This window comes from Mesoplodon mirus, assembly GCF_964341445.2.
Source record: "Mesoplodon mirus genome assembly, chromosome: 3".
Taxonomy (NCBI): domain Eukaryota; kingdom Metazoa; phylum Chordata; class Mammalia; order Artiodactyla; family Ziphiidae; genus Mesoplodon; species Mesoplodon mirus.
This window is the reverse complement of record NC_138978.1, coordinates 174324496-174351782: the sequence shown is the minus strand read 5'-3', so window position 1 is coordinate 174351782 and position 27287 is coordinate 174324496. Positions and strand designations below refer to the sequence as shown.

The window sequence follows — 27287 nt, the reverse complement described above, 5'->3', positions numbered from 1 at the left end:
TTGACTTGATCCAATCTGCAGAATCTTTTTTACCATGTAAGGTAACTATTCACAGCATCTGAGATTAAGATGTGGACGTCTTTGAGTGGCTGTTCTGCCTGCCACAGTACTTTATCCTAAATTAAATCTGACCGACTGTATTATAGATGACAATTGGAAAAGTAAAGCAGTTGTATAAAGTTTTATAAACATCGGTAGGAAAAACCAAAGCATTTTCTTTAATGTAAAAAATATTAGACAAATTTTAAAGGCTTGCTCACTTTTTAATCAAAGGGCAGACTTCTTTCATCAGTATTTCTGACAGATGGTCATCTACCCTGTGCTTGGACTCATCCATTGTCAGGGAACAGTTAATTTTTAATGCACTGTATTCTGTTGTTGTACAACTCTGTTATCTATACTTTTTTGAATTCTGCCCTTACCAATAACACCGACTAAAATGATCTTCCTCATCTTTTAAAAATGAAAGCTCTTCTGGAAGTCATTGCCCTATTCTACGTCTTCTCCATTTATTTGACATTTATTATAAAGTGACTTATTATAAAGTAATATAAAATATTACAATTCATTATAAATAATTTAATATAATAGTGCTGTCATTCATTAAGTATTTACTAGATGTGTTAAACACTTACATAGATTGTCTCGTTTAATCCTTATAACAACCATATGAGGCATTATTTTTTTCTCTTTATAGATCAGGGATTGAGGCTTAGATGTTTTTAGTCCCTTGACAAATGTCACACATATCTATAAACACATATCTATAAAAGTGAGCAGAGCCATCCTCTTATCCTTTGAGCTATGTTGTTCCTTTTGTTTTGTCTCCACTGTGCAAGACACTGTACTATACTCAGTAGGATCACTAAAGTTGAATAAAATATTAATTTGTTCTCAGGAAATTTATCTTACAGAGAAAACATGTATGGAAATGTAATAGAATATTCATAAGAAGTATTACATGAGTCTATGAGAATTAGTGTAGGGAGAAATCATTTCTAGCTGGGAGGATGAGGGAAGTCTTTGAAGAAGGTGGGACTTAAACTGGACCTTGAAGCTGGGTAGGATCTAAATGTGATGGTAGTAGACAGAGTATGTTTAGGATGAAGAAACAGTAAAAGCTAACATGGGAGGAAGAAAGCTGTACTGCAGGTTTCTAATTCCTTCAGATTTTTCCCATTGTGTCATGTGATTTCTAAATCCTTTATCATTTCGTCATCCTCAGAATTAATTAGTATTACAGACTTTAGCGCAGCCACTGCTGTTACCATTGGCTTATTATTGTTATTTTTAAAAACTTACCACTGGCTTATTATAATTATTTTTTTATAATTAAAAAAGTTAAAAATGGTATCAGATTAAATTTTTAAAATCTAAAATGTTATTTTTTCTGATAATATTTAACTGTTTTGAAATATTAAAAGTTGTTTTATTTTAAAGCAACTGACTCATCTTGTAACCAGACAAGGATTCAATTTTCGGAGGGCTCAGTTTTAACCTGTTGATTCATTGAGTTTATGGTCAATTAACTGTAAGTCTTTTTTGTAACCTGAATTATGGTAGAGCTAAGGCTTCCTGACCTGGTTCACTAGATTTTTCATTCAAATGATTTTTTTCCCAGGATAATATCAAGATCTTTTTGGCAACTGAAAAAGTCAAAGGAATTTGTTAATGCAACCTAATATACATTTATGAAGTGGCATTCCAAAAATACTGTCAGAAGTTCTTAGCAACCAATGATGCATCTGTTCTGTGGGACTTATTAGTGCCATGGCTAATATTAGGGAGTTATATTCTTAAGAGAGCATGATCAGACATCATTTTCTCCAAGATGAGGACAAAGGATGTTGAAAAGACCAGTGCACCAGTGAATATATCTGCTATTTTTCATAATAATTGAAGAATCTTGATGTCTTGAAACAGCGCTAGTTTTGGAAAATATTTCCAGATGAAATACCAGCATTTTCAGTCAAAGCCTCAGAAATTCACTGAGGAACAGGCCTCACATAAAGTTCTCATTAAAACAGAGTATAGCAATTGTACATCTCAGACTCCACAGGGCCATTTTCTTTTGAACTTACATTTATCCAAGGGTTATTACTAATATTCTTATTACTATTATTATTATTATTTTAAATGTATTACGTATTTTACTGTGTAGGCTTCATTCTGCACTGGCCCAAGTGCTCTTATAAGCCTCAGGGTGGAAATACCAATACCGATACTGATTTTTCTTGGTCTTCCTTCATAGTGATGTTTTAAATAGTGGGTAGTTCCACAGGTCATTGAAATTGGCTGGAGCACCTCTAGAGCCTCAGGAGCATGATGGAGGATATGTTACTCTCTTCTTGGTGGTCTAGAAGCAAAAAGTCAAACACTTATAGGAAAGATGGCTGTCCTCTAGTGTTTGGTTTGGTAGATGTCAGTTAAAGTACATGGCTTCTAAGAGATTCTGACCACTACATAATGAGAAACTTGCCCTGGCCCTGCCCTTTGCTGCATGTGGGGAATTTTTTGTTGTTGTTTTGGGGTATACTGCAGAGCTTATGAGAATACTAAGTGACATTTGAATTAAGATTATACTTTTGTTAAGTGAGTGAGTGAGCAATTGATCTTTTCACCAAGTGTTAACCCAGTAACAAAAATTAAGATTTTAAAGGTAGTATCCATTTCATTTTTATTCATTACCAATAGAATTTGGAATATTAATAAGATTTGTTTCCAAAAGGATGCTTTAGGCACAGATTGTGAGATTGTAATATTCTCCCTTCTTCCTTACAAAGCAGTTTAGCTTCCTGTCATGCCACTTTTTTGTGTTCCTTTTTTCTAAGTATAAAAGATTTTTCCAGCCATGTTATACTTTAATCTTGCTTGAAGCAAAAAACTAGACTCCATTACTGTTTCAGTTAGATCCATTATATAGCATTCTGGCTTAGAGCAGTGGCAGTGGAAGCCAGGGGTCAGATTTAATAAGCATTTGCAAGAGGAGGAGAGGAGATTGAGAGGGAGTAAAAAAAAAAAACAAGAAAGAAAGGGAGTAATCTAAAATGAATACCTATATTTGGCTTGGGACTGGGATAGACGTAGCATCATTACCTGAGTAGGGACTGCCTGAGCTAGGAGTAGACTTGACAATGAGGTGACATTCAGTTTTGAAGATGTTGCATTTGGGTGCCATATGGTACTTGCAGGTGAAGAAGTGAGTAATTGAAGATAGAGATATGTTCCTGAGGAAAGAAATCTGGCTGCTTATCTAGATGTGAAAGTATTTAGTAGGGAGATACTGCTGGGAAGAGAGTGGAATAGCTGAGAAGAGGACCAAGGGCAAAACTCTTCTACAACATAGAAAGGGCAGACAGAGGAAGAGAAGCGCATGAAGTAGGATGTCCAGTAGGATGGCCACAGGCTGCATGTGGCTGTTTAAATTAAAATTAAATTAAAAGTTCAGTCAAGTTAGCCACCCTTCTAGTGCTCAGTAACCACATGTGGTTAGTGGCTACCACATTAGATAGCATATATATAAAACATTTCCATCATCACATAAATTTCCTTTGGACAATGCTTAAGTGGTCTAAGAAAGAGCAACCGTGGAGATCAGAAGTGAACCCAACATGGAATTCCCTGGTGCCACAGTGGTTAAGACTCCGTGCTCCCAATGCAGGGGCCCCGGTTTCCATCCCTGGTCTGGGAACTAGATCCCAGATGCATGCCACAGCTAAGAGTTCACATGCCACAACTAAGGAGCCTGCCTGCCGCAACTAAGACCCGGCACAACCAAATAAATAAATAAATAAATATTTTTTTTTAAAAAGAAGTGAACCAGACAGCAAAGTTCATGGAGTTAGTATTCAGTGTAATCAAGTCTTGCAAAGAGGTGGAGACATAGAAAACTTATAATGTGACCTTTGGATTTGACAGTTAGTAGTTACTAGGGACTTTTAAAAAACGTTATCTTACTGAAGTATAGTTGATTTACAATGTTGTGTTAATTTCTGCTGTACAACAAAGTGATTTAGTTATGCATATATTTCTTTTTCATATTCTTTTTCATTATGGTTTATTACAGGATATTGAATATAGTTCCCTGTTCTATACAGTAGTACCTTGTTGTTTATTTGTTCTGTATACTAGGGACTTTTTAAAAGGTTTTAGGTAAGTGGCAGGGAAAAAAGTTGCTGTTGTTAGAGAAGTGAATAGTTGAGGCAAGGAAAGATAAATGTAGGCAACTCTTTTAATAGAAGCTCTATGAGAAGCTGTGTAGCACAGTGATTAAGAGTTTGGCCCTGGAACCAAACCATCTGGATTCAGATCCTGGTTCTTTCACTTACTAGTTACATTACCTTGGGCACATTATTTCCTTATGTGCCACAGTGTTCTTAGCTATAATATGGAAATAAATAATAATAATACATTGCATAGAATTGATTTTGAAAGCAAGTAGATGTGTAACTCAGTAAGTGCTCAATAATTAGTATTTACTATGAGTATGAGTATGGTGATGATGCTATATTGAACAAAAGGAAGGAAAGAATGGGAGAGGAGGTCAAGTCTGTTTATAAGGTAGGAGAAATCTACTAGGAGGGGAGTGGTAAAGAAAGGATGGATGATTCAGGAATCAAAGTTCCTGAGGAGAAGGGAGGTGTTGGGTTTCAGAGCACTGGTAAACGAAGTAGCTTAGAGTAGAAGAAACTCTCTCGCCCACCACCACTCTTTTTTTTTTTAATTTTTAACATCTTTATTGGAGTATAATTGCTTTACAATGTTGTGTTAGTTTCTGCTCTACAACAAAGTGAATCAGCTATACGTATACATATATCCCCATATCCCCTCCCTCTTGCGTCTCCCTCCCCCCTTCCCTATCCCACCCCTCTAGGTGGTCACAAAGCACAGAGCTGATCTCCCTGTGCTATGCGGCTGCTTCCCACTAGCTATCTATGTTACATTTGGTAGTGTATATATGTCCATGCCACTCTCTCACTTCCTCCCAGCTTACCCTTCCCCCTCCCCGCGTCCTCAAGTCCATTCTCTACGTCTGTGTCTTTATTCCTGTCCTGCCCCTAGGTTTGCAGAACCATTTTTTTGTTTGTTTAGATTCCATATATATATGTTAACATACAGTATTTGTTTTTCTCTTTCTGAGTTACTTCACTCTGTATGGCAGACTCTAGGTCCATCCACCTCAATACAAATAACTCAATTTCATTTCTTTTTATGGCTGAGTAATATTCCATTGTATATATGTGCCACATCTTCTTTATCCATTCATCTGTCGACAGACACTTAGGTTGCTTCCATGTCCTGGCTATTGTAAATAGAGCTGCAGTGAACATTGTGGTACACGACTCTTTGAATTATGGTTTTCCCAGGGTATATGCCCAGTAATGGAATTGCTGGGTCGTATGGTAGTTCTATTTGTAGTTTTTTAAGGAACCTCCATACGATTCTCCATAGTGGCTCTATCAATTTAGATTCCTGCCAACAGTGTAAAAGGGTTCCCTTTACTCCACACCCTCTCCAACATTTACTCTCTGTAGATTTTTTGACGATGGCCATTCTCACTGGTGTGAGGTGATACCTCATTGTCATTTTGATTTGCATTTCTCTAATAGTTAGTGATGTTGAGCATCCTTTCATGTGTTTGTTGGCAATCTGTATATCTTCTTTGGAGAAATGTCTATTTAGATCTTCTGCCCATTTTTGAATTGGTTTGTTTGGGGTTTTTTTTGATATTGACCCTGCATGAACTGCTTATATATTTTGGAGATTAATCCTTTGTCAGTTGCCTCGTTTGCAAATATTTTCTCCCATTCTGAGGGTTGTCTTTTAGTCTTGTTTATGGTTTCCTTTGCTGTGTAAAAGATTTTAAGTTTCATTAGGTCCCATTTGTTTATTTTTGTTTTCATTTCCATTTCTCTAGGAGGTGGGTCAGAAAGGATCTTGCTGTGATTTATGTCAAAGAGTGTTCTTCCTATGTTTTCCTCTAAGAGTTTGATAGTGTCTGGCCTTACATTTAGGTCTTTAATCCATTTTGAGCTTATTTTTGTGTATGGTGTTAGGAAGTGTTCTAATTTCATTCTTTTCCATGTGACTGTCCAGTTTTCCCAGCACCACTTATTGAAGAGACTGTCTTTTCTCCATTGTATATTCTTTCCTCCTTTATCAAAGATAAGGTGACCATATATGTGTTGGTTTATCTCTGGGCTTTCTATCCTGTTCCATCGATCTATATTTTCTGTTTTTGTGCCAGTACCATACTGTCTTGATTACTGTAGCTTTTTTTTTTTTTTGCGGTATGCGGGCCTCTCACCGTTGTGGCCTCTCCCGTTGCGGAGCACAGGCTCCGGACGCGCAGGCTCAGCGGCCATGGCTCACGGGCCCAGCCGCTCCGCGGCATGTGGGATCTTCCCGGACCGAGGCATGAACCCGTGTCCCCTGCATCGGCAGGCGGACTCTCAACCACTGTGCCACCAGGGAAGCCCGATTACTGTAGCTTTGTACTATAGTCTGAAGTCAGGGAGCCTGATTCCTCCAGCTCCGTTTTTCTTTCTCAAGATTGCTTTGGCTATTCGGGGTCTTTTGTGTTTGCATACAAATTGTGAAATTTTTTGTTCTAGTTCTGTGAAAAATGCCATTGGTAGTTTGATAAGGATTGCACTGAATCTGTAGATTGCTTTGGGTAGTATAGTCATTCTCGCAATGTTGATTCTTCCAACCCAAGAATATGGTATATCTCTCCATCAGTTTATATCATCTTTAATTTCTTTCATCAGTGTATTATAATTTTTTGCACACAGGTCTTTTGTCTCCTTAGGTAGGTTTATTCCTAGGTATTTTATTCTTTTTGTTGCAGTGGTAAATGGGAGTGTTTCCTTAATTTCTCTTTCAGACTTTTCATCATTAGTGTATAGGAATGCAAGAGATTTCTGTGCATTAATTTTGTATCCAGCTACTTTACCAAATTCTTTGGTTAGCTCTAGTAGTTTTCTGGTGGTATCTTTAGGATTCTCTATATATAGTATCATGTCATCTGCAAACAGTGACAGCTTTACTTCTTTTCCGATTTGGACTCATTTTATTTCTCTTTCTTCTCTGATTGCTGTGGCTAAAAGTTTCAAAACTATGTTGAATAATAGTGGCAAGAGTGGGCATCCTTGTCTTGTTCCTGATTTTAGAGCAGATGGTTTCAGTTTGTCACCATTGAGAATGATGTTGGCTGTGGGTTTGTCATATATGGCCTTTATTATGTTGAGGTCAGTTCCCTCTATGCCTACTTTCTGGAGAGTTTTTATCATAAATGGGTATTTTGTCAAAAGCTTTTTCTGCATCTATTGAGATGATCATATGGTTTTTATCCTTTAGTTTGTTAATATGGTGTATCACATTGTTTGATTTGCGTATATTGAAGAATCCTTGCATTCCTGGGATAAACCCCACTTAATCATGGTGTAGGATCCATTTAATGTGCTGTTGGATTCTGTTTCCTAGTTATTTTGTTGAGGATTTTTGCATCTATGTTCATCAGTGATATTGGCCTGTAGTTTTCTTTTCTTGTGACATCTTTGTCTGGTTTGGTAACATGGTGATGGTGGCCTCGTAGAATGAGTTTGGGAGCATTCCTCCCTCTGCTATACTTTGGAAGAGTTTGAGAAGGATAGGTGTTAGCTCTTCTCTAAATGTTTGATAGAATTCACCTGTGAAGCCATCTGGTCCTGGGCTTTTGTTTGCTGGAAGATTTTTTTTTTATCACAGTTTCAATTTCAGTGCTTTTGAGTGGCATGTTTATATTTTCTATTTCTCCCTGGTTCAGTCTTGGAAGATTGTGCTTTTCTAAGAATTTGTCCATTTCTTCCAGGTTGTCCATTTTGTTGGCATATAGTTTCTTGTAGTAATCTCTCATGATCCTTTGTATTTCTGCATTGTCAGTTGTTACTTCTCCTTTTTCACTTCTAACTCTATTCATTTGAGTCTTTTCCATTTTTTTGTTGATTAGTGTGGGTAATGGTTTATCAATTTTGTTTATCTTCTCAAATAACCAGCTTTTATTGATCCTTGCTGTTGTTTCCTTCATTTATTTCTGATCTGATTTTATTATTTATTTCCCTCTGCTACCTTTGGGGTTTTTTTGTTCTTCTTTGATTGCTTTAGGTGTAAGGTTAGGTTGTTTATTGGAGATGTTTCCTGTTTCTTGAGGTAGGATTGTATTGCTATAAACTTCCCTCTTAGAACTTCTTTTGCTGTATCCCATAGGTTTGGGGTCATTGTGCTTTCATTGTCATTGGTTTGCAGGTATTTTTGATTTCCTCTTTGATTTCTTCAGTGATCTCTTGACTATTAAGTAGTGTATTGTTTAGCCTTCATGTGTGTGTATTTTTTACAGATGTTTTCCTGTAATTGGTATCTAGTCTCATAGCATTGTGGACGGAAAAGATACTTGATACTATTTCAATTTTCTTAAATCTACCAAGGCTTGATTTGTGACCCAAGATATAATCTATCCTGGAGAATGTTCCGTGAACACTTGAAAAGAAAGTGTATTCTGTTGTTTTTGGATGGAATGTCCTATAAATATTAATTAAGTCCATCTTGTTTAATGTATCATTTAAAGCTTATGTTTCCTTATTTATTTTCATTTTGGATGATCTGTCCATTGATGAAAGTGGGGTGTTGAAGTCCCCTACTATAATTGTGTTACTGTCAAGTTCCCCTTTTATGGCTGTTAGCCTTTGCCTTATGTATTGAGGTGCTCTCATGTTGAGTGCATAAATATTTACAATTGTTATATCTTCTTCTTAGATTGATCCCTTGATCATTATGTAGTGTCCTTTGTCTCTTCTATAGTCTTTATTTTAAAGTCTATTTTTTCTGATATGAGAATTGCTACTCCAGCTTTCTTTTGATTTCCATTTGCATGGAATATCTTTTTCCATCCCCTCAATTTCAGTCTGTATGTGTCCCTAGGTCTGAAGTGGGTCTCTTGTAGACAGCATATATATGGGTCTTGTTTTCGTATCCATTCAACCAGTCTGTGTCTTTTGGTTGGAGCATTTAATCCATTTACCTTTACAGTAGTTATCGATATGTATGTTCCTATTACCATTTTCTTAACTGTTTTGGGTTTGTTTTTGTAGGTCTTTTCCTTTTCTTGTGTTTCCTGCCTAGAGAATTTCCTTTAGCATTTGTTGTTACGCTGGTTTGGTGGTGCTGAATTCTGTTAGCTTTTGCTTGTCTGTAGAGGTTTTAATTTCTCTGTCAAATCTGAATGAGATCCTTGCTGGGTAGAGTAATCTTGGTTGTAGGTTTCTCCCTTTCATCGCTTTAAATATGTCCTACCACTCCCTTCTGGCTTGCAGAGTTTCTGCTGAAAGATCAGCTGTTAACCTTATGGGGATTCCCTTGTGTGTTATTTGTTGCTTTTCCCTTGCTGCCTTTAATATTTTTTCTTTGTATTTAATATTTGGTAGCTTGATTAATATGTGTCTTGGAGTATTTCTCCTTGGATTTATCCTGTATGGGACTCTCTGTGCTTCCTGGACTTGATTGACTGTTTCCTTTCCCATATTAGGGAAGTTTTCAACTATAATCTCTTCAAATATATTCTCAGTCCCTTTCTTTTTCTCTTCTTCTCCTGGGACCCCTATAATTCAAAAGTTGATGTGTTTAATGTTGTCCCAGAGGTCTCTAAGGCTGTCCTCAGTTCTTTTCATTCTTTTTTCTTTATTCTGCTCTGCAGTAGTTATTTCCACTATTTTATCTTCCAGGTCACTTATCCGTTCTGCCTCAGTTATTCTGCTATTGATTCCTTCTAGAGAATTTTTAATTTCATTTATTGTGTTGTTCATCATTGTTTGCTCTTTAGTTCTTTTAGGTCCTTGTTAAACGTGTCTTGTATTTTCTCCATTCTATTTCCAAGATTTTGTATCATCTTTACTATCATTACTCTGAATTGTTTTCCAGGTATACTGCCTGTTTTCTCTTCATTTGTTTGGTCTGGTGGGTTTTTACTTCGCTCCTTCATCTGCATATGTCTTTGTCTTCTTATTTTGCTTAACTTCCTGTGTTTGGGACCTCCTTTTCACAGGCTGCAGGTTCGTAGTTCCAGTTATTTTTGGTGTCTGCCCCCTGTGGGTAGGGTTGGTTCAGTGGCTTGTGTAGGCTTCCTGGTGGAGGGGACTGGTGCCTGTGTTCTGGTGGGTGGGGCTGGATCTTGTCTTTCTGGTGGGCAGGGCCATGTTTGGTGGTATGTTTTGGGGTGTCTGTGAACTTAGTATGATTTTAGGCCGCCTCTCTGCTAATGGGTGGGGTTGTGTTCCTGTATTGCTAGTTGTTTAGTATGAGACGTCCAGCACTGGAGCTTGCTGGCCGTTGGGTGGCGCTGGGTCTTAGCGTTGAGACGGAGATCTCTGTAAGAGCTCTTGCTGATTGATATTACATGGAACCGGGAGGTCTCTGGTGGTCCAATGTCCTGAACTCAGCTCTCCCACCTCAGAAGCTCAGGCCTGACACCAGGCCGGAGCACCAAGACCCTGTCAGCCACACGGCTCAGAAGAAAAGGGAGAAAAAAAGAAAGAAAAAATAATAATTAAAAAAATAATTTAAAAATTTAAAAAGTAATTAAAAAAAAAGAAGAGAGCAAGCAAACCAATAAACAAATCCACAAGTGATAACAAGCACTAAAAACTATGCTAAGATAAACATAAAAATCAGAAACAAGTCAGTTGCAGACAGGAAACCGGAAGTCTACAGTTGCTCCCAAAGAAGACCACCTCAATTTTGGGATGATTCGTTGTCCCGGTTTTCCACAGATGCAGCATACATCAAGTTGGTTGTGGGAATTTAACTCACTGCTCCTGAGGCTGCTGGGAGAAATTTCCCTTTCTCTTCCTTGTTTGCACAGCTCCTGGGGTTCAGCTTTGGTTTTTGCCCCACCTCTGTGTGTAGGTTGCCCTCAGGGAACTTTCCCCACCCAGGCAGGACAGGGTTAAAGCAGCGGCTGATTAGGGAGCTCTGGCTCACTCAGGCGGTGGGGAAAGAGGGGTATGGTAGTTATAATTGGAGTGCGGGGGTGAGCCTCAGGCGGCAGAGGCCAGCGTGACATTGCAACAGTCTCAGGCACTCTGTGTGTTCTCCCGGGGAAGTTGTCACTAGATCACAGGACCCTGGCAGTGGCGGGCTGCACAGGCTCCTGGGAGGGGAGGTGTGGATAGTGACCTGTGCTCGCACACAGGCTTCTTGGTGGCTGCAGCAGCAGCATTAGCATTTCATGACCATCTCTGGTGTCCGAGCTGATAGCCGCTGCTCGTGCCCGTCTCTGGAGCTCGTTTAGGCAGTGTTCTGCCTTCTGTGGGCAGACAGGGAAGGAATGCCCTCTCCTCAGGCACCCTGAAACAATGGTCTCTTGCCTCTTAGGCAGGTCCAGAGTTTTTCCCGGACTCCCTCCCGGCTAGCTGTGGCACACTAGCCCCCTGCAGGCTAGGGTTAAGAACAGAGGCAATTAAGATGTCCTTGTGATATTGGGAAAATGAAACCAGGGAATAGAATGCAATAAAAAAGTCTGGGAGTAGATAGTTCATCCAGATAAATAAACAGTGTAAGAAGGATTGGTAGCAAAGGGTCATAATTCAAACCAGGAACCCTGACATCAGATAAAATCAGGGTAATGAGTTTTGCTGCAGCTTTCCAGGGAATTTTTGTGTTTCCAAAGAAGGCAGGAAACTGCCACCATTTACCTGGCTCACATCTTAAAGATGAGTAAGGAACATATGACTAGATTACAAGGCAGGTGAAAGATGGAACAGAGCAAATGTTTGCTAGATTTTTGTAAACAACATTGTTACTATGATATTAGAATTTTAGAATAAGGACTTTCCTTCTGGTTTTCTTGGTCCTCAGAGTATTCCTGTTATGTAACACGTTTAAGTTATTTGAAAAAGACTTGATCTCAATAGTTGGTAGATCACAAATCGTTTTTCTACAATTAAGAATAAAACTAATAAAAATCTGTTTAAATAGAACCTTTCATCCTGATCAACTTAATTCAACAAACATCAACCATTTATAGAAATCTTATCATGCATCACTGATGTGCAGTCATCTACATAAAAACAACAGAAAAGTAAAACATATGCCATTTCTTTCTTTCTTTTCTTTTTTTAAAAAATTTATTTGGCTGCATTGGGTCTTAGTTGTGGCACGTGGGGTCTTTGTTGAGGCATGCGGGATCTTTCGTTGCGATGCGCAGGCTTCTCTCTAGTTGTGGCCTGTGGGTTTTCTCTCTCTAGTTGAGAAACGCAGGCTCTCTAGTTGAGGCAAGTGAGCTCAGTAGTTGTGGCATGCGGGCTTAGTTGCCCCGCGGCCTGGGCGATCTTTGTTCCCTGACCAAGAATCAAACCCGCATCGCCTGCATTGGAAAGCGGATTCTTTACCACTGGACCACCAGGGAAGTCCCCAAACATATACCATTTCTTAGGAGATGAAGAATATACAATAGCAGTGGAAGTTTTTAGCAGATATGTAATAATCATCCATCCCATGGATGATCTGTAGCATCATCAGTTCTGATTATGTGTCTTGTTTTGTAGTAACATAGAATTTTTCTATAGCCATAAGTGATGCTCATTCTGGATTTCCACTATCCCAGGTTCCTCCCATTTTATGGTGACTCACTTCGAAGAAACCACCTACACACACACACATACACACACGTAGAAGATAAGTTTTCCTTGAAGATCTTTTAGCTGTGATTTGTGTTAGTTATGCCCAGTGGTTGCCTGACTTTCTGTGAACTTCATTTGGAATTTGTGCTACTTATCAAGGTAATGTAGTGACAGGCACAGATATTGTCCTTATTTCCTATAGGACATCTGTAATTTAACTGTTGTTGAATTTCACTTTGACTGCCTTAAATTTACTGACAAATAAAAATCTGAAAAATATACTTTTTTCTTTATTGTATACGTTTAATTGAAGTAGTAGTATATAATGTGATTTTCATTACAGATTAAAATATAGTAGATATTATACAAAATACAGCTGCTTAGTGATGAAAAATAGCTTTCACAAACCCCATGTTCAGAATCTCTCATTCAAGAAATTGTTATTCTTATTTTCATAAACAATTCCATTAGAGGTGGTAACTCTCTTGTTACTTGGCCTGTAGCGAGTGTAAGTGACCAATTAGTTAGATGAGACTGGCTGCTATAGGCAAGGGAACTGATACGGCAGTAAGATTTGTACTATCAGATTTGTCCTACAGCTGCAGATTCATTTTTGCTTTCGTTTAATTGAGGTGAAATGCATATAACATAAAATTGACCATTAAAAGTGAACAATTCTGTGACATGCAGTACATTCACAGTGTTGCAACCACCACTTGTATCTAGTTCTAAAATGTTTTCATTACCCCAAAAGGAAACCATTAAGCAGTTGCTCTCCATTTTCCCCTCCCCCCAGCCCCTGGCAACCCTCAATCTGTGTTCTGTCTCTGTGGATTTACCTCTTCTGGAGATTTCATATAAATGGAGTAATACAGTATGTGACTTTCTGTGCCTGGCTTCCGTCACTTAGCAAAACGTTTTCGAGGTTCATCCATGTTGTAGCGTGTATCAGTACTTCATTCCTTTTTGTGGCTGAATAATATTCCATTGTATGGATATAGCATGATTTGTTTATCCAGTCATCTATTGATGGACATTTGGGTTGTTTCCACTTTTTTGTTATTGTGAATAGTGCTGCTGTGAACATTCATGTTCAAGGATTAGTTTGAGTACCTGTTTTCAATTCTTTTGGGTATATACCAACAGTGGAATTGTTGGTGGAATCATATAGTAACTCTATGTTTATCTTTTTGAAGACCCACCAGACTCTTCCACAGCAGCTGAACCATTTTACATTTCCAAAATCAATGTACAAGGATTCCAGTTTCTCCACATCCTTGTTACACTTGTTATTTTCCTTTTTTTTTTCTTTTCCTATTAGAGCCTACTAATGAGTTGAATAATATACTTTTAAAGTAGCAACTCTGCATTCATTTTTCCTCAGGAAATAATGTTAGAAACCGAATCCTTCCTTTCCCCCACCCCGTCCAACAGTGTCTTTTTGCATCTCCCTCTATATTATGGTTAGAATGTCTTGTAATAATGAGATGAGTAGAGGGTAGTAATAAGGTATGTTTACATCTGAACCCTTCGAATTTTACTTTCCTCACTTTGGTGGTTCAGGCCTCACTCTGTAACACCAGACCCCCTTTAAAACCTCCTGTCTCCCTCTTAGCCACAATAGAACTCTCAAAGCACGTTGTACCTTTCTTAGAGCAAATACCATATTCTGCCTTACTTTTCTTGAGAGCAGTGACAATACTTTATTCTTATGTGTTCTACCTCTCAAACCCATGCATTTAGCAAAAAACAAAATCTGAGGTCACTGACATTAGAAAAAAGAGATTTTTATTTCCTATTTCCTTTATGGTTTCCTTCAGATATAACTAGATCCTGAAGAGATAATTAAAGTGTAATATTACTGTAAGTTTTAATTTTGAGGCCTCAAAGGGTTGATCTGTTTGGAAAATATTAAATGTTATCTCTTAAGTCAGGATTAAATGTACTTAAAAACTAGGTTGTACTCTGTAATGACCTATATGGGAATAAGATCTTAAAAAGAGTGGATATATGTATATGTATAACTGATTCACTTTGCTGTACAACAGAAACGAACACAACATTGTAAATCAACTATACTCCAATAAAAATTAATTTTAAAAATAAAAGAAAGTACATATATTTTTAAATTGCTTTAAGCATTAAGGACTCAATATATATGGGATTCATATATACAAACTACTATACATAAAATAGATACGCAACAAGGATTTACTATACAGCACAAGGAAGGAATCATACCTAATACCTTGTAATAACCTATAATGGAATATAATCTGCAAAAACTCCGAATCATTATGCTGTACACCAAAGTGAGGAAAGTAAAATTCGAAGGGTTCAGATGTAAACATACCTTATTACTACCCTCTACTCATCTCATTATTACAAGACATTCTAACCATAATATAGAGGGAGATGCAAAAAGACACTGTTGGGCGGGGTGGGGGAAAGGAAGGATTCGGTTTCTAACATTATTTCCTGAGGAAAAATGAATGCAGAGTTGCTACTTTAAAAGTATATTATTCAACTCATTAGTAGGCTCTAATAGGAAAAGAAAAAAAAAGGAAAATAACAAGTGTAACAAGGATGCTGTACACGTGAAACTAACACAATATTGTAAATCAACTATACTTCTATTTAAAAAAAGGACTCGGGCTTCCCTGGTGGCGCAGTGGTTGAGAGTCCGCCTGCCGATGCAGGGGACACGGGTTCATGCCCCGGTCCGGGAAGATCCCACATGCCGCGGAGCGGCTGGGCCCATGAGCCATGGCCCCTGTGCCTGCGCGTCCAGAGCCTGTGCTTCGCAACGGGAGAGGCCACAACAGTGAGAGGCCCACGTAACCGCAAAATAAATAAATAAATAAAATAAAATAAATAAAAATAAAAATTAAAAAAGGACTCAATTTTATAGTTTGTGATAGTTTAATATTATCTTTAGATAACCAGCCCTTAGTAAACCACGCCTGGTTTACTAAGCAAATTAAAGCTGTAAACAGTTAAAAAAAAAAAAAACTAGGTTGTATAGGAGTTATAATATGGGAAGGATTATAGTTAGGTTGACCCTTAAAGTCCTCCTAAAGAAAGTAGATTCTCGGCTGGATGTTGAATAATAACTTAGACTTTCAGAGATAAAGAGGATGGTGGAGGGGGTCTGCATTTTGATCCTATTGTGAGGATATAACCTTAGTTTTCTCTCTGACACCTCCTCTCTTCCTGTCTTTGTCTTTCCCTCTCTAGTATGTTATATTTCATCCCTCATTTATACATTTTAAAATAAATGTTCATAAGGCATAGATATCCATTCTCATTCGTGGAGAAATGACAACAGGTTTAGGCTAATGAGAAGACTGTCCTCCCTCTACCAAAAAAAATAAAGGCACTCCTGGATAGAATTTTGAAAAGCAGAAGTCAGTCTTTTTTTTTTTTTTAATTGTTTCTTTTTATTTGTTCATTTATTTATTTTGTTTGATTGCTTTTTACATTCCACATACAAATGAAATCATACAGTATTTGTCTTTCTCTGTCTGACTTATTTCACTTAGCATAGTACCTTCAAGGTCCATCCATGTCACAAATGGCAAGATTTCCTCTTTTTAATGGCTGAGTCATATTCCATTTTTTTTTGGTCTGTGTGTGTGTGTGTGTGTGTGTATACACACACACACACACACCACATCTTCTTTACCCATTCATCCATTTTTTTCACAACTCACACACACACACACTGTATTTTATTTTTACAAGAGATAAATCAACTGACACCAAGCATTGTAAATGGATGATCACAACAAAAGCAACAATGACTGCAATTACCAAATACAAAACACACTCATACTATGTCATAATATTGACATTCAGTCCAGGAATCCTCCACTGTAACAACAGCTCTTTTACTTTGCTGTGAACATTGATTTGTATATTTTTTGCCTCTGAGTCCTTGTGGGATTTTTTTTTTTATTCAAACAGAAAGTCACAAAAATTATAATCATCCTCATCAGTTCACTCAGTCCCATGTAATTAATTTTTTTTCATCTTGATGTTTTGTTAGCACTTTTATGAATTCATCAGTTTTCCATTAGAGTTCTGAAAATGCTTATTCATTCAGTTCAGCACTATAGTCAGTTACCAGAAACCTGTATTTGTCAGAGTCTTTTCCATGAATTCCTTGAGGATGAAACCCTTTTATAGGAACATTTTTGCAAAAGCATCAGAGTACACCCAGAACTGTCTGTAATTGACAAAAGACTTAAAAATGACCATGGTTAAAGATTTGATGAAAGTTCATAATAATGCAATTGACAAGGAAATTTAGTTATTTCTGAGCTATACATTTTAAAGTAATAACTAGAATTATGACTTATAACATACCAGAACATATAAGATTTTTAGAAATTTCATGTAATGTCTGAAACATTTATATTAACATATTTCCATACAAATAACCCAAAGAAAGTTTAATATTAGTTGTTTTTTGTTTGTTTTTTTATACTGCAGGTTCTTATTAGTCATCAATTTTATACACATCAGTGTATACACATAAATCCCAATTGCCCAATTCAGCACACCACCATTCCCACCCCACCGTGGTTTTCCCCCCTTGGTGTCCATACATTTGTTCTCTACATCTGTGTCTCAACTTCTGCCCTGCAAACCGGTTCACCTATACCATTTTTCTAGGTTCCACATACATGCGTTAATATAAGATATTTGTTTTTCTCTTTCTGACTTACTTCACTCTGTATGACACTGTCTAGATCCATCCATGTCTCAACAAATGACTCAGTTTCATTCCTTTTTATGGCTGAGTAATATTCCATTGTATATATGTGCCACAACTTCTTTATCCATTCATCTGTCGATGGGCATTTAGGTTGCTTCCATGACCTGGCTATTGTAAATAGTGCTGCAATGAACATTGAGGTGCATGTGTCTTTTTGAATTATGGTTTTCTCTGGGTACATGCCCAGTAGTAGGATTGCTGGATCATATGGTAATTCTATTTTTAGTTTTTTAAGGAACCTCCATACTGTTCTCCCTAGTGGCTGTATCAATTTACATTCCCACCAACAGTGCAAGAGGGTTCCCTTTTCTCTACACCCTCTCCAGCGTTTGTTGTTTGTAGATTTTCTGATGATGCCCATTCTAACTGGTGTGAGGTGATACCTCATTGTAATTTTGATTTCCATTTCTCTAATAATTAGTGATGTTGAGTAGCTTTTCATGTGCTTCTTGGCCATCTGTATGTCTTCTTTGGAGAAATGTCTGTTTAGGTCTTCTGCCCATTTTTTGATTGGGTTGTTTGTTTCTTTAATATTGATCTGCATGAGCAGTTTATATATTTTGGAGATTAATCCTTTGTCCATTGATTCGTTGGCAGATATTTTCTCCCATTCTGAGGGTTGTCTTTTCGTCTTGTTTATGGTTTCCTTTGCTGTGCAAAAGCTTTGAAGTTTCATTAGGTCCCATTTGTTTATTTTTGTTTTTATTTCCATTACTCTAGGAGGTGGGTCAAAAAAAATCTTGCTGTGATTTATGTCAAAGAGTGTTCTTCCTATGTTTTTCTCTAAGAGTTTTATAGTGTCCGGTCTTACATTTAGGTCTCTAATCCATTTTGACTTTATTTTTGTGTATGGTGTTAGGGAGTGTTCTGATTTCATTCTTTTACATGTAGCTGTCCAGTTTTCCCAGCACCACTTATTGAAGAGGCTGTCTTTTCTCCACTGTATATCTTTGCCTCTTTTGTCATAGATTAGTTGACCATAGGTGCATGGGTTTATCTCTGGGCTTTCTATGTTGTTCCATTGATCTATATTTCTGTTTTTGTGCCAGTACCATATTGCCTTGATTACTGTAGCTTTGTAGTATAGTCTGAAGTCAGGGAGTCTGATTCCTCCAGCTTCGTTTTTTTCCCTCAAGACTGCTTTGGCTATTCTGGGTCTTTTGTGTCTCCATACAAATTTTAAGATGATCTAGTTCTTTAAAAAATGCCATTGGTAATTTGATAGGGATTCCATTGAACCTGTAGATTGCTTTGGGAGTATACTCATTTTCACATTATTGATTCTTCCAATCCAAGAACATGGTATATCTCTCCATCTGTTTGTATCATCTTTAATTTCTTTCATCAGTGTCTTATAGTTTTCTGCATACAGGTCTTTTGTCTCCCTAGGTAGGTTTATTCCTAGGTATTTTATTCTTTTTGTTGCAGTGGTAAATGGGAGTGTTTCCATAATTTCTCCTTCAGATTTTTCAGTGCATTAATTTTGTATCCTGCAGCTTTACCAAATTCATTGATTAGCTCTAGTAGTTTTCTGATGGCATTTTTAGGATTCTCTATGTATAGTATCATGTCATCTGCAAACAGTGACAGTTTTAAGAAGTCAGTCTTTTTTAAGAGACAGATCACATTAGAGACTGATTGCTTTGGAGACAACATTGAAGGATAAATTGAAAGGAAGCTATTTTAGGAAAAGTGAAATTGAACAAAAATTTGTTATCACTAATTGTAATACTCATGATAGCGAATTTGAAAAATACAGATTCATGTATCTGTTAACATTTGATGTGTTTGATGTGTTTTGGAGACATATTTTGCCAAAAGTTGTCTTTATTCAATATGGTATTATTTCTCATGAACTGTAAAGTTTGATTTGGTACATTAAAAATTTTTTTATTGTAAAGTTAAATAGCTGGAGTAACAAGCTGTGAGGTGGAAACCAAAGGTTCAAAATTCTTACACCTCATCATCTCCTATCTCTTTATGATCCTGACCTTGGTGCAATTACTGGTTAGTCACTTAGTTAATATTCTTCACTAGTCAGTGTTGAGTTGGACTCCTTGGTCATACAATGGTATAGTAGAAAGAGCAATGGGAAGAGAGGCAAGGAGGTCTATATTTCAGTCTGGGCTCAATTACTGTCCAACTCAGTTATTTCAGTGGAAGTGATTCTGTGTATTTTTTATTTTTCTCATTTGTAAACCAGGGAGGTTTATTCATTCCTTTTGATGGTCCCTTTCAGTTTCGCCTTTTCTAAAATGTTGTATAAATTAAATCATACAGATGTACCCTTTGAGTCTGGTTTCTTTCCCTTAGCATGGTATGTTTGTGTGTATTGTAGCTCAGTTTTATCTTTCTCTTCCTTCCTACAGAATGTTGAAGAAGTATCAAATGTGTTGCAGTAGTAAATAGAAGTTATAGATTATTGCTTTTGTGTTTGAGAGGTGGGAAACATAAAGAAAGGTAGCATATGATCTGGGCACTGAAAGGAGTTGAAAAGCCTGAAACCTCTGCAAATCTGGGAAGTATGAACTATTTGTCAAGAAAGGAAACCTTTGCATATTTCATCCTTGACTGCTGACTACGAAGAAAGAAACAGAACTTCCTGGGAGATAGGACTTGCCAATTCTTAAACTCCATGTAGATTTCACCTATCTCTCGGCTGGGCCTTCACTAACTGGTGTCCTTGGATTCACTTCTAATGATTCTCTGTCACATTCCTCATTACATATTCCCAAATCTTTTCTCTTGTCCAGAACTTTCCTATCTTATTTCTGTTTTGTTGTTTTTGTTTTCTGAAAATGACTACCTTTTGATTACTTAGAAAGTTGTAGCTATCTGATTTAGCCCCACCACCTTCCTCCTCATCACTTTACATTTTTTCTGTTTTCACCACCTCCTCCTTTTCTTTTGCATCTAAGAAAGAAATAACAGGAATTCCCTGGCTTTACAGTGGTTAGGACCCCACGCTTCCACTGCCGGGGGCCCGGGTTCAATCCCTGGTTGAGGAACTAAGATCCCACAAGCCACGTGGTGTGGCCAAAAAAAAAAAAAGAAATATCCTTCTTCTTCTCCATGATTATAATCCTCTACATTTCCCTCTTAATTCTGTCTCTTCTCATATCCTTCTGGTTCCTGCCCCTTTTTGTTCTTAACATCTTCAGTGTATCTCTTCCTATAGAATCTTTCCTCTCAATCTTTCAATAGACTCAGGTTTCATCAGCCTACAAACCTTTCCTTCCACCCTGTCTACCCCTTTGAACTACCATCCTCTCTCGCTCCCACCACTGCTAGACTTACTGGAATAAATAAGCCCGACTTAGCACCTTGACTTCATTACCACCTGCCTTTTTCTTTGCTTCTTGCTATCTGGATGTGTCCCCAAAACTTCTTGCAACTCTTTGGTCATTGTTGATGTTTTTCTTTTACTGTTTTAATATAAAAGCAGTAATTGTAAAAACCTGTATGTAAACATGTATGTATGGTTTAAGCACTCATGTGTCTACCACTCTGGCCACAAAACAGTTACCATGTCCCAGAAGGCCACTGTAGGTCCACTCTGATCATACGCTTCTACCACAGAGGTTACCATCATCCTGAATTTAGTGTTAACGATCACATTGCTTTTCTTTCCATTTTTTATCTATGTATTTATTATCCTCAAATAATATATTACTTAGATTTACCTGTTTCCATTTTGTAAGTTGAATCATACTATATATATTCTATGACTGGTTTCTTTTGTTCAACATTATGTTTTGGGGATTCATCCAAGTTGGTACATATATCTGTGATTCATTTTCACTGGATATATAATCCCATTATATGAATGTACCACAATTTTTCTATCCATTCTATTACTGATGGACATTTTCATTGTTTTTAGGCTTTTGCTATTATAAACATTACTGCTATAAATAATTTTGTACTTATCTCTTGATGCATATGTGTGAAAAAGTCTCTAGAGTATTTATTTAATAGTGTAATTGCCGAACTTTTTCCAGTGTTACTCAGTACTGCCAGCCACAACCAATTTTCCAAAGCGTTAGTACTGATTTATACTGGTACCAACAACAGACAAGAATTTCAGTCTCACCAAAACTTGCTATTAACCAACTTTGTAGTTTTAGCCAATCTAGTGGGTGTAAAATGCTATCTCATTGGGATTTTATTGTATTTCCCTAGTTTCCAAGGATGTTGAATATCCTTTCTTGCGTTTGTGGGCCATTTATGTTTCTTCTTTTGTGAAATTCTTCTTCATTTCTTTTCCCTGTTTTATTTTTCTATTGGTTTTTTTTTAAATTGATTCATAGGAGTTCTTTGTGTGTTCTGATATTAATCCTTTGTTGTTTGTACGTATTGCAAATATTTTCTCTTTTTCATTAATTTTACATAGTCCTTTAATGAACAAAGCTTGTAAGTAGTTAAATTTATGTCTTTTCAAGTTTGGGGTCATGTAAAGAAATCCTTCCCTTTAACAAGGTTATAATGATATTCTCTTACATTGTCTTCTAAAAATGTAATAGTTTTGCACTTCACACTTAGGTCTTCAATCCTCCTGAAATGTTCTTTTTCTTTTACTTTTTCTTTCTTTATTTATTTTGGTATGGTATGAATTGATCTATAATAATTTCATTTTTTCCCCAAATTGATACCTAGTTATCCATTTATTGAAAACTGCATCCTTTCCTCACTGAGTTGCAGTACCACCTCTGTCACGTTTCAAGTGTCCAAAGATATGTGCTTTGTTTCCAGATTCTCTTTTCTGGTCTGTTTGTTTATCCCTGCACTGATATCACACTGTCCTAATTATTTTAGCCTTGTGATGAGTCTTGATATCTTGATAGTGCAAGTCCCTCTACTTTTTGTTTTAAAGAACATGTTGGCTCTTTGCCTCTCTATTTAAATTTTAGATTCAGCCTGTCAATTATACACACGCCGCCCCAAGAAAGAGAATGAAAGAAAAGAAGAAAGAAAATAGCTTGTTGAGATTTTGATATGAAATTGCTTTGAATCCATAGATGAATCTGGGAAGAACTGATTTCTTTACAATGTTGTCTTTCAATAAGTGAGCCTTTATTTATCTCTTCTTTATTATTTTAAAATAAAGTTTTATAATTTTCTGCTTATAGGACTTGCTGTAGTTTGAGAGATTTATTCCCAGGACTTTATATTTTCGAAGTGCTATAAATAAAATTGTTCAAATTTTTTTTCATTTGGTGTATAACAAAGGCAATTTTTAAATAGATTTTGTGTGTTGCAACCTTATTAAACTGTCTTATTCTGATAATAAATTGTTATATTCCTTAGGATAGTCTATATTCATAATCAGTTTATCTAAGAAGAAAGTTTTATTTCTTTTTCCCAACTTACCTGTTTTCTTGCCTTATTTTGCTGGCTAAGCCTTCCAATAGCTAACACCCTTATCTTGTTCTTAATCTTAAAGGGAGTGCATTTAATGTTACTCTTTGTCAAGTTAGAGAAGCTTCTTTCTGTTCCTACACCTAGAAGTTTTATCATAAGTGGATATTGAATTTTATGTAAGCATTTTTCTGCATCCTTTGAGATGATTGTATGATTTTCCCCCTTCAATGAATGTAGGTAATCATATTATGTGAATTTCTTTTAACCCCAAACCAATCTTGCATTCTTGGAATAAATGCATTTTAGTCACAATATTTTATCTTACTAGATTATTTTTGTTATTATTATTTAGGATATTTCCATATATTTAATGAGTAAAGCTGGCTTGTTTTTTGCTTTTTCTTTTTTCTTTTTCATACTTATCTTTATCAGGTTTGGTATCAAGGTTATGCTGGCCTCATAAAACGTTTGGAAGTGTTTCCTTTTTTTAACCCCATTCTGGAAAAGGTGTATAGGATTGGAATTATTTTTTCCTTGAATTTTTGGAAGCAAGCAGAGTAAAATTGTCTGGGCTTTTCATTTTCTTTTTGGGGCGATTTTTATCTACTAATTCAGTTTCTTCAAATGCTGTGGGACTCTTTGGCTTTTTTTTTTTTTTTTTTTTCCTTCTTGAGTCAATCTTGATAAGTTATAGTTTCTAGAGAGTTATCTGTTTCTAAGTTTTAATTTTATTGGTTCACAATATCTTTTTTGGTTTCTGTGACATTTTTTGATTGTGCCTTTTCTGTTATCCTTAAATTATTTGCTCCTTCTCTTTTATTTTATTTTAACATACCAGATGTTTGTAAGTTATATGATTCTTTTGAAAGAACTGAGGTGATGTTTCTGTTATGTGTTTTTCCCCCTATTTCATTAATTTTTAGTCTTACCTTTATTAATGCCTTTCTTCTGTTCTCTTTAGATTAATTTCTTTCTTCTTTCTCAGTACTTAATCCTTATATTTTCTGTACCATTTGATTATAGTACTAAACTACCCTGTCCTTGCAGCTCTGTCTTCTCTGGCTCCTGAGGCACACTGGTCTTGAGGGGGTTGTTTCCTACTTTTCTAACTGCTTCCTCTGACTCTTTGTCTTTACATCTCCAATGTAGGTGCCCTCTTATCTTCAACCTTCTTTTCTCTATATGTGGTCTCCAGCCTACCATGATTCGAACTTGGGATTTTTCAACTTTATGGTGGTGCAAAAACCATATGCACTCAGTAGAAACCATACTTCGAATCTTGAATTTTGATCTTTTCCTGGGCTAGATGCTGGGCGGCAGCCACAGCTCACAGTCAGCCACATGATCGGGAGGGGAAACAGCCAATACTTACAACCATGCTGCACCTATGCAGCCATTCGTTTTTCACTTTCAGTACATTATTCAGTAAGTTACATGAGATAGTCAACATTAAGTGTTCTGAGCACATTTAAGGTGGGTCAGGCTAAGCTATGATGTTCTGTAGATTAGGTGTGTTAAATGCATTTTTGACTCATGATATTTTCAATTTAGGAAGGGTTTATCAGAACATAACCCCATCGCTAGTTAAGGAAGATCTATACATATATCCATTCTTAATTAATAGACATTTTTACTCTCCTAATATCAACTACCACTTCTCTGTGAGTGAATTCAGGTAGAATCAGGGACCCATTCCTTGTCTTACCTCTTCCACATCTTGAGCCATTGATTTAATATCCCTTAATCTCTGTTTCTTCACCAAGGAGGTGTTGTATACAAGATCTGTGAAGTTTACCTCAGTAATACTGTTCTAGTGACAACCTTATAAACTCCTCAGCTGTGGCCTCTGTCATTTCTAAATTCCTCTGGATCACCTTTCTTAGATGTTTTATTAGGGTTTCTCAAACTCTATACTATATCTTATGTTAAACTTCTTATGTAATTCACCCTCTCCCCCAGCCTTTTAATTTCCCTGGTTGCTCCTTTGGATGTTGCTGTTTTCTCAGGCACGCATTTGGTTTTGGCTCCCAGCATCCCCGTCTCTCCATACTGTCTTCATACTCAAGTCTGATTAGGGTGCATGTGTGTGTGTATCTGTTCCCCTCTCCTTTCTTTAGCCCAGATTATGTTATTATGTTCTACAAGAATGATTTCTATGTAATGTCTACTTTCTTCTACCTCTCACCTCCCAATGGAGCCTCAGCACCTTAATTTTTTAAAAAATACCGGCCTTAGACCTCTGCTTATCTGAGTTGTTGTCTAAGTATTTTTTTTCACCAAACCATGCTTTCGATGTCATACCTTTATGCCACCCCTCCCCACCCCCAAGAGGCTGAGCCAGGGCACTTAAATAGTATTACCTGTAGGACATTGGAGTAGGCTTTGTAGCAGGGATACCAGAAATGTGTCAGTCTTGCATTATATAGTTCTTTGTGATTTCCAAGAATCTTGTTATCATTTTTATGAGAACTTGAAAATGGAGCCAGTGTGTGGAATTTTTATGGTCTCCATGAGAGTGAAATATTTGGTTCTGGAAGACATCTTCATTTGGTGATATGTTAATCTCTAAGTGCTTGTCTCTGTTGTTCAAAATCTTATATTCTTTTAGCGTTGTTGATTTATTTAATATATCTTGAGCATGTTTCTCTAATGGTGCACAATCTTAAAATCTTGATGTTTAAGTAATGATTTCCTGCATCAGGATAGAGACAGCAGCTAATGACAAAATGTGCAACTTTAAAATAGTGAAACTTCTCTATGTGGCTTATGGAAGTGGCCCTAGTTACCTTAAATTTTATTTCATACTCGTTTCTCACTACTTGACACAAGCATGTACTCTTTTAATTTCATTAGCTGTATATGTCTAAGTAGTTCTATATTTCCTATCTATGAGAAATTTTAGGAAAAACCGTAAGAGAACAATCACTATGGGCTTTTTCAAGGAGGTGAAATGTATGTACACTTTTTAAATAATTATCTCAAAGAAACCTTAAAGAGCTCTTGTGAGTCATGTGATCTACCTAATTATTCTACTAAAGTGATACATTTGCTAGCAGTTAGCTAGGATATATAATGGCAGAAGTTAGCATCCTTTTAGGAATACTGCCTGAGGTTTCTAACTTGTACTTTTTTAACTGTTCTGCTCTATGTGCACACACACAGGGGTGAGGATGAGAAGATGAGGTGTTCCAGTGGTAGGAAATGGAAGCTCAGTACCATGTTCACATGACTCAATGATTCTTGCAGGTTCCCATAGTCTGTTATATTTTATTCAGTACAAAGTATTCTGGTTATTTCTAAGTAAGAGCTGGATATAATAATTTAAAAGCAATGTATTATATCACTTAGAAAATACTTCTGGGTATTAGGGTGGTATGTCTTTCCATAGATTGCCTATTCTAACATTAGATTGCAGCACATGTGGTTAAAGGCATTGGCATAACATTTAGAAAAATTATAATGATAGCAGAGCCCTTGCTAATTAGATGCACGCCACAGTCTATACTTTGGGATTGAAGAAATTAGTAAAACCATTTTGTTTATCTTGTAAATGATTGCTTTTACTGTCAGATTGTCATTTATTAAGGCATTTTAAGTTAAGAGTAAATTCATCTCGGTCTTGGCAAAGTCACCTGTGAATTTCTTCTGTCCAAGCCAAGTACTGAGAAGGGAGAGACTGGAAGAGAGCCTTGGTACCCCCCTTAGAACTCTGTCTCTACCAGTCTTCACGACAGTATAACAATGATAATCTCTTCTTCAAGCCACCTTAGGTTTTATGCTTGTTCTGACCCCACTTGCTCCAATCACTGCTTTCCCTTCTGAACTAACACAATCTTATGATTGTAATTCATTATTTATAGTTTTGTTTCTGTTTCTTAAGCTTTATCTGTGTTCATGTACTTGTCCTACAGTACTACCTTTAGAAGAAAAATCATTTTACTGTATTTCCTTGTTCTTTTGAATCTCTTCTCCTCCTTGGAGGTACTCAGAAAAATGCTTATACAAAATAGGTGCTTGATAAATGCACCTGTTTCAGAAAAGTCTGGTGCTCATTTCAGTTTTTGTGTTTTTCATAGTTATATTATTTTGCTTGCTTTCTAGGCACACAAACCAATGGTCTGGACTTTCAGAAGCAGCCTGTACCTGTTGGAGGAGCAATCTCAACAGCCCAGGCCCAGGCTTTCCTTGGACATCTCCATCAGGTAGAGTGTTCTGCTCAACCATATGTGAGAGTAACAAATGGAGGCATGGAACGCCAGGGCCTGGGGAAGTGATTTCAGAATGCGGGACTGTTTAAGTTGATTAAAGCCTGGTGCTATCAGCATCTAATCACGTCATTCTGAATGGTTAGTATGGAATCCGATAGCTTAGTTGACTGTATAGCTATTGACCCCACAGCTGTGTGAACAAAAGAGTTCCTTGTTACAAACAGAATATATTTATAACAAATGGGTTACTGTTTTTGTGAGTGTGGTCTGTGGTGGCTGACTGAA

The 27287-nt window shown here is 36.8% G+C and overlaps 1 protein-coding gene across 5 annotated transcripts in view; it reads left to right on the top strand.

Annotated features, from left to right (window-relative positions):
• POU2F1 (POU class 2 homeobox 1) overlaps positions 1 to 27287 on the top strand; it is a 185168-nt gene that overhangs the window by 98680 nt on the left and 59201 nt on the right. For all 5 annotated transcript variants that reach the window (XM_082614242.1, XM_082614244.1, XM_082614241.1 and 2 more), the window contains exon 3: positions 26896 to 26996. In XM_082614242.1, the coding sequence (XP_082470368.1) occupies positions 26896 to 26996 (101 nt within the window). The remainder of the gene's footprint in view (positions 1 to 26895; positions 26997 to 27287) is intronic.